The 8,773-nt window shown below is 47.6% G+C and overlaps 1 protein-coding gene across 1 annotated transcript; it reads left to right on the forward strand.

Annotated features, from left to right (window-relative positions):
• The first annotated feature begins 227 nt into the window (after nucleotides 1-227).
• Nucleotides 228-1,766, forward strand: LOC147468745 (uncharacterized). Its single transcript, XM_086551842.1, has one exon. The coding sequence runs from the start codon at nucleotides 228-230 to the stop codon at nucleotides 1,764-1,766; it is 1,539 nt and encodes a 512-aa protein (XP_086407968.1).
• The last annotated feature ends 7,007 nt before the right edge of the window (nucleotides 1,767-8,773 follow it).

Genomic DNA, 8,773 nt, shown 5'->3' on the forward strand with positions numbered 1-8,773 from the left:
TGCCTTACGGTGGATTGAGAGCTGCCATTTTGTTAGGGACTGGTCTGGCAGACCATCTCATGACTGCCATTTTAGTTCAAATTACTGATAGGAACTGATAGGCAGGTAGGGACCCCCCTTATCGTTTCCCTAACGTTCAATTCCTCGTCCTCGTCTTGGTCATTGAAATAGCTTCTGCTAAACTGACCCTGTTGCCCTTCACCATCAATCACGCTATGACGTAATCCATGGGTCACGTCATTAAATTAGCATACGATGGAGAGCCTCTTTCTTCGGAGGAGGCTCTCCAGAGGATCTTCACTCTCACTGAGGTGGCAGTCACCCACCTCTTTCAAGTTCATAAAGGCTACAAAGTGACAGTAGCCAAAGCTGAGCACCTGACCCCCTTTCTTTCGGCCGAAGGCCAGAGAAAACTTAAAGATCATGGTTTCACTCCCGTACCCTCTCCCGAAACGAAGGCCAAATGCACGGTCGTGGCAAGAAAGATCGACAGGACGATCCTCCCACGATCTGCTGAGTCTATTGCCCAGGAAGTATCCGCCAAGAACGGTGTCACTGTTCTTGATGTTTATAAGCCTCCCGAGTCTCGTATCGTCAAGATACGAGTCTCTGCCCCTGAGGAAGCACAGAAACTACTAGCACGTGGACTCATGATGTTTAATACATCGGTTCCAACATACAACGTAGAACCAGAGTGCTTTATTCCGATAGAGCAATGCCTAAACTGCTACCGCTTCGACCACAGCAAACACACATGCCCACACCCACAACGATGCTCCCGTTGCGCTGGCGAGGGTCACTTCTTCGCCAAGTGCAAAGAGAGCATCAAATGCTGCAACTGCGAGGGTTCTCACGTCGCAGTTAGCGGATCCTGCCCGAGACGTAAAGCCATACTGAAAGCAAAACGTACTGAGATTAGGGAAAACAAAAACACTGCCCCCTCTTACGCCACAACAGCAGCCACTCGACCTCTTCAAACCAGTACACCCAGGCCGACCTCCTCAAAGATGACAATGCCCTTACCACTCCCAACCACAAACGCCTTTACTCCTAACACAGACCCGAAAATCCAAACCATCTTACACGTCGCTCTCATTGCTGCCAAATACAACGCTAAAAGATTCGCGAACATTGTCCCACTCATGCTACAGAAAAACGGATTCCCCAGCATTGTCATCCCCGAGGAGATCTTCGAAGACGACAATCTATACATTTCAGAGTACGCCACAACCACCGAAACTAAAGCTACTGAGGCTACAAACACTAACTCAGTGCCTCTTAGCTCCACTCCACGACACCTCGTTTTGCAACCACCACCACAACGCAAAACAGACGAAACCGCACAAGCACGCAATTCTGCAATAAACACTGATCATACACGCAAACACATCACGCCACCATCCAAGCATACAGAAACAGACAAGAAGGATCCCCCCCTTCCTGCTCCTTGTCATCACCACGATGACACTATCCTCGATGAGGATTCAAGCGATTCCGAGATCGACGTCGAGTTCGTCTCCGGGGTCGCGAACGAGCCCCTTCCTCCCCTTGAGGAGACAGTTCCCCTGCTCTCCTCCGGGGGAGCCATGGGGCAGCGTGGGAGTATTGGAGATTGGTCCGCCGATTCCCAGGACTTCCGCCCTGTGTCCTGCTCGCAGGACTCTCTTCCTGACCTCGAACCGGACATCGAGGATCGAGCTCGGGACCGCTCCAGGAAGCGGGTTACGCCACGCAAGGTGAAGCCAGGTAAAATGGTTTTGCCTTGAGTGACATGCTAACAATCGTACAAGCGAACGTAAGGTCTTTTTTTTCCATCAGAAACCTGTTTTACAACTTTCTAGAAGAAGAACGCCCCGATGTCGTCTTACTGAATTCTATAGGCATCACGAATGGCTATAGAATTCGGCACTATGGATACACATCAAGGCAATCAAGAGACGGAGTGCACGTAGGGTCCTGTATTCTCATCAAATCCACCCTCAGCTTTCAGTTCATCACCACCCCATTCACTCACCCTGACTTCATGGCAGTCAGGATATTCACCCCACAGGGCCCTATTATCCTTTCCACTGCCTATGTCACTCCAAATTCTAACTTGCCTCTTGCAGATTTCAATAAGATTTTTAATTATACCAGCCTCCCAGTCTTCTTTGCCGGAGACATCAACGCCACACACACGGCACTACACCACAGATCTACCAACCCCCATGGTAGGCAACTCTTTTCTATCTTTGAAACAAAAAGACTCCACTACATCGGACCCGACTTCTTCACCTCATACACAAACAGAGGAAAGGGCCGCCCTGATCTCGTCTTTGGGAACAGGGCAGCACTCGCCTACCACACACACCTACAACCCGGTCCGAACGTCGGTTCGGACCACATACCCGTCATATTAAAGATTTCAACCTCACCTATACTCAACAAAGAAAAACGATCTTTCCGGTATAAACAAGCAGATTGGGAGACTTTCACTCAAACGTTAAATGATCAAAATTTTCATGTTAATCTTGATGGGAATGACACCCAATCAATAGATAGGTATTGGAACTTCATCTTCACCTCCATTTCTTCAGCTATGCTTAGATCTATCCCCAGATCTTCGTATAAAATTCGCATGTCATTTCAGCCATCTGAAAGGACAAAACGTCTCTTGACTTGTTATAGAAGTCGTTTCACGCAAAATTTAAATAGACTAAACCAAGTTAGATGGGACTTATCTATTCTCCGAAGACATGTCATCGATAGTCTTGATACAGACCATCAAAATTATTGGATAAATTTGGTTAAGAAAGTAGAAACAAACAGAGTTCGCAATCCACGGGAATTTTGGCAAAGAATTAAGCAACTTAAAGGTAGTAATTACCCTCCCTTTTCCCACCTCACTCATAATAACGTAAATGTAACGAATCCCGTGGATGTTATTCGAGTTTTTCAAGAGCACTGGGCTCAAGTTTTCTACCCTCACCCACCCCACCCACTCTTCACTCAACATATTCAATCTATCGAAACCTGGAGTCAAAATAACAGGGTAGAAACTAATCCAGAGCCAATTATCCGTCTGGATAGGCTGGACGACACCTGCGAACTCTTAGCCCCCATCTCGTGTGAGGAGGTCAAAGAAAGATTAAAGAGGGTTCCTCGTAAGGCTCCAGGCTCCTCACAGATCGGACGCGACGCTCTTCTTCATCTTCCTGACAACCTCATCCAAGCTTTAACAAATCTTTACAACTCTTCTCTCGCGACCGGCTATTTTCCTGTTCCCTTTAAGACCGCTTTAGTGGCCCTCATTCCTAAGCCACAAAAAGACCTGACAGACCCTAAGAGTTACCGCCCTATTAGTCTACTCGAGACGTTAGGGAAAATTTTCGAACGAATCATAAACACTCGACTAAGGTGGTATCTCGAAGACCATAACCTTCTCTCTCCCAAACAATTCGGCTTTCGCTCGCATCACTCGACGCAAGACGCACTTAACATCATGACGAACTACATCAGTAACAACAGAGACCGACGACTAAAGACTGTTCTTGTCACGAAAGATGTTGAGCGGGCCTTTGACACGGTCTGGCATACTGGCCTGAAGTACAAGCTGTGCACCAAATTTAACTTTCCAAATTTAATTAAGAAGTTACTTTGCAATTTTCTTGATAACCGTAGATTAAAGCTTAAATTCTTAAATCAAGTTTCAGGCACAATTTCAATGCACGCAGGAGTACCTCAGGGCAGCATACTCAGCCCAACACTCTATACACTATACACAAATGACCTTCCAAACCCCACACACACAGATTCACTCACTATCCTCTATGCCGACGATTGTACTCACTTAGCTCGACACGATGCGCTTTCAGGTGTCGTTCGACGCATCAATGACGAACTTGACAATGTCTCGAGATGGGAGCATAAATGGCGTATCAAGACTAACGCGACGAAAACAAAAGTTCTCTTTTTAAAACCACGAAAACTTCCTCCTTACGACAACATTTACCTCAACAGCTTCGACAGACTACAACCACCGCTTCAAATCACATCCTCTTGTACCATCCTTGGTTTAACTTTTGATACGAACTTTCGTTTTCATATTTACGCTAAGTCAAAAGCCGCATTGGCTCGCAAAACCCTACTTTCGCTGTATCGATTTAGAAGTGCGGCCCCTCGCACGAAGCTGCATCTATACAAAACACTTATCAAACCTCTGATGACATACACACCACTTGCACTCTCACAAACAGCTTACACTAACATGCGCAAACTCCAGCTCGTTCAGAATAAAGCACTCAGATGGATCTATGACGTATGTTGGGATCAATATATTACAACATCTGAACTCCATGAGGAAGCTTCTCTGCTTCCTCTGAACATCGAGTGGCGTAGGTTGGTCTGTAAACAGATCGACAAACTCCGTGCCTGGCATTCTGACTGGATGGATAGACTCGACACCATCTTTCGTTCCGGCTGGAGACCGGGAATAGGCCATGATCTGTTTTCTCTAGCATGGGACGAAGAAGTGGATGCAGTGTTCTAGCTTTGGCTGCACACTCTGTAACCATCTCCTACTCCTTCATTTCCGTTTTTCCCCTTCCTCTTTCCACTTGTTTTAAATGTCCCCTTGTTTGTTTGTGTTCTCTCTTCCTGTTTTTAATGTAGTTTTGCTTGTCTGTTTTGTTGTTGTGACCTAATTTTAATCTCCTAATAAAGCTTCAATTCCCTTAGACACTGCCCTGTATCCCCGCTTTTAAATCTTTTCACCTCGTCACCTGACGCTTGTGGCTGCCGACGTCCTCATCCATCACCCCATCTCATCTCATTATCCTAATCATAGCGTGAATCCCGAATCCTAAATCCTTGCCCATCATCCCACTGGTTCCGGATTCCGATACGTGACATTCGCTGCCATTACCCGTGCCAAGACCATAAATTCTTTGTCGGAAGGATTTATGCGAGCCGGGGAAAGGAGTGTCACGGCCAGTGGTGTTAACCCCATCGTGGTGTAGGTCGCCAGGGCCGCGCCTCTCCGTCAGTCCTGATTCCAAGGAAGGGAAACCTCCCTTGGCACCGGCAGGAGAGGCCAGCCCCTGTGCGGCCACATCCGAGCTTCAACCCGCTTCTACAGACAAGGTTAGCCGAGGGATATCTCTGTAGCCACGGTCGAGGAGGCCGTGCACAGAGCACACCGCAGATGGCGCCGAAATCTGTAATCTTTTTCACCCCACCTCCCTGGTTAGCCGAGAATCGGCCGTGTTCAGTATAGCGAGGTCCAAGGCCGCACGCGTCTGACCCCTTTCCCACGAGTACGTTGGGTACAAACAGCCTCCAGTGTTGGCACGCGCTCAAGGTCGATCGGCGGCCTCGCCCCGAGCGACCTTGAGTCGGCGGTGTGTTTGTTCCCGCGAGTCGAGTGGCGAAAGAGAGAAAACCGTGCGCGCTAAGGACAAACTATGCTAAACTCGACGATTCAGATGGCGCTCGGTTCCCCCTCTCCCTTTTATCCCCCTTCCAAAGTCCTGTCTCAACTATTACCTACAACTTTACCCTGCATGCTGGGTTAAGCCCCGGCTCCTTTCTCTCCTCCTAAAATTCATTTCCTCTATCCTTATCCTTCCCCTATCCCCTCTCTTCTTTCCCACTCTTCTTTCCAAACTTTTACTTTACTTTACGCAAATTATTAGGGCTACAAAGTGACAGTAGCCAAAGCTGAGCACCTGACCCCCTTTCTTTCGGCCGAAGGCCAGAGAAAACTCAAAGATCATGGTTTCACTCCCGTACCCTCTCCCGAAACGAAGGCCAAATGCACGGTCGTGGCAAAAAAGATCGACAGGACGATCCTCCCACGATCTGCAGAGTCTATCGCTCAGGAAGTATCCGCCAAGAACGGTGTCACTGTCCTTGACGTTTATAAGCCTCCCGAGTCTCGTATCGTCAAGATACGAGTCTCTGCCCCTGAGGAAGCACAGAAACTTCTAGCACGTGGACTCATGATGTTTAATACATCGGTTCCAACATACAACATAGAACCAGAGTGCTTTATTCCGATAGAGCAGTGCTTAAACTGTTACCGCTTCCATCATAGCAAACACTCATGCCCACACCCACAACGATGCTCCCGTTGCGCTGGCGAAGGTCACTTCTTCGCCAAGTGCAAAGAGAGCATCAAATGCTGCAACTGCGAGGGTTCTCACGTCGCAGTTAGCGGATCCTGCCCGAGACGTAAAGCCATACTGAAAGAAAAACGTACTGAGATTAGGGAAAACAAAAACACTGCCCCCTCTTACGCCACAACAGCAGCCACTCGACCCCTTCAAACCAGTACACCCAGGCCGACCTCCTCAAAGATGACAATGCCCTTACCACTCCCAACCACAAACGCCTTTACTCCTAACACAGACCCGAAAATCCAAACCATCTTACACGTCGCTCTCATTGCTGCCAAATACAACGCTAAAAGATTCGCGAACATTGTCCCACTCATGCTACAAAGAAACGGATTCCCCAGCATTGTCATCCCCGAGGAGATCTTCGAAGACGACAATCTATACATTTCAGAGTACGCCACAACCACCGAAACTAAAGCTACTGAGGCTACAAACACTAACTCAGTGCCTCTTAGCTCCACTCCACGACACCTCGTTTTGCAACCACCACCACAACGCAAAACAGACGAAACCGCACAAGCACGCAATTCTACAAGAAACACTGATCATACACGCAAACACATCACGCCACCATCCAAGCATACAGAAACAGACAAGAAGGATCCCCCCCTTCCTGCTCCTTGTCATCACCACGATGACACTATCCTCGATGAGGATTCAAGCGATTCCGAGATCGACGTCGAGTTCGTCTCCGGGGTCGCGAACGAGCCCCTTCCTCCCCTTGAGGAGACAGTTCCCCTGCTCTCCTCCGGGGGAGCCATGGGGCAGCGTGGGAGTATTGGAGATTGGTCCGCCGATTCCCAGGACTTCCGCCCTGTGTCCTGCTCGCAGGACTCTCTTCCTGACCTCGATCCGGACATCGAGGATCGAGCTCGGGACCGCTCCAGGAAGCGGGTTACGCCACGCAAGGTGAACCCAGGTAAAATGGTTTTGCCTTGAGTGACATGCTAACGATTGTACAAGCGAACGTAAGGTCTTTTTTTTCCATCAGAAACCTGTTCTACAACTTTCTAGAAGAAGAACGCCCCGATGTCGTCTTACTGAATTCTATAGGCATCACGAATGGCTATAGAATTCGGCACTATGGATACACATCAAGGCAATCAAGAGACGGAGTGCACGTAGGGTCCTGTATTCTCATTAAATCCACCCTCAGCTTTCAGTTCATCACCACCCCATTCACTCACCCTGACTTCATGGCAGTCAGGATATTCACCCCACAGGGCCCTATTATCCTTTCCACTGCCTATGTCACTCCAAATTCTAACTTGCCTCTTGCAGATTTCAATAAGATTTTTAATTATACCAGCCTCCCAGTCTTCTTTGCCGGAGACATCAACGCCACACACACGGCACTACACCACAGATCTACCAACCCCCATGGTAGGCAACTCTTTTCTATCTTTGAAACAAAAAGACTCCACTACATCGGACCCGACTTCTTCACCTCATACACAAACAGAGGAAAGGGCCGCCCTGATCTCGTCTTTGGGAACAGGGCAGCACTCGCCTACCACACACACCTACAACCCGGTCCGAACGTCGGTTCGGACCACATACCCGTCATATTAAAGATTTCAACCTCACCTATACTCAACAAAGAAAAACGATCTTTCCGGTATAAACAAGCAGATTGGGAGACTTTCACTCAAACGTTAAATGATCAAAATTTTCATGTTAATCTCGATGGGAATGACACCCAATCAATAGATAGGTATTGGAACTTCATCTTCACCTCCATTTCTTCAGCTATGCTTAGATCTATCCCCAGATCTTCGTATAAAATTCGCATGTCATTTCAGCCATCTGAAAGGACAAAACGTCTCTTGACTTGTTATAGAAGTCGTTTCACGCAAAATTTAAATAGACTAAACCAAGTTAGATGGGACTTATCTATTCTCCGAAGACATGTCATCGATAGTCTTGATACAGACCATCAAAATTATTGGATAAATTTGATTAAGAAAGTAGAAACAAACAGAGTTCGCAATCCACGGGAATTTTGGCAAAGAATTAAGCAACTTAAAGGTAGTAATTACCCTCCCTTTTCCCACCTCACTCATAATAATGTAAATGTAACGAATCCCGTGGATGTTATTCGAGTTTTTCAAGAGCACTGGGCTCAAGTTTTCTACCCTCACCCACCCCACCCACTCTTCACTCAACATATTCAATCTATCGAAACCTGGAGTCAAAATAACAGGGTAGAAACTAATCCAGAGCCAATTATCCGTCTGGATAGGCTGGACGACACCTGCGAACTCTTAGCCCCCATCTCGTGTGAGGAGGTCAAAGAAAGATTAAAGAGGGTTCCTCGTAAGGCTCCAGGCTCCTCACAGATCGGACGCGACGCTCTTCTTCATCTTCCTGACAACCTCATCCAAGCTTTAACAAATCTTTACAACTCTTCTCTCGCGACCGGCTATTTTCCTGTTCCCTTTAAGACCGCTTTAGTGGCCCTCATTCCTAAGCCACAAAAAGACCTGACAGACCCTAAGAGTTACCGCCCTATTAGTCTACTCGAGACGTTAGGGAAAATTTTCGAACGAATCATAAACACTCGACTAAGGTGGTATCTCGAAGACCATAACCTTCTCTCTCCCAAACAATTCGGCTTT

The sequence above is a fragment of the Penaeus japonicus genome, unplaced genomic scaffold, assembly GCF_977035675.1.
Source record: "Penaeus japonicus unplaced genomic scaffold, GWHDUDI00000001_assembly GWHDUDI00000026, whole genome shotgun sequence".
Classification (NCBI taxonomy): Eukaryota; Metazoa; Arthropoda; class Malacostraca; order Decapoda; family Penaeidae; genus Penaeus; species Penaeus japonicus.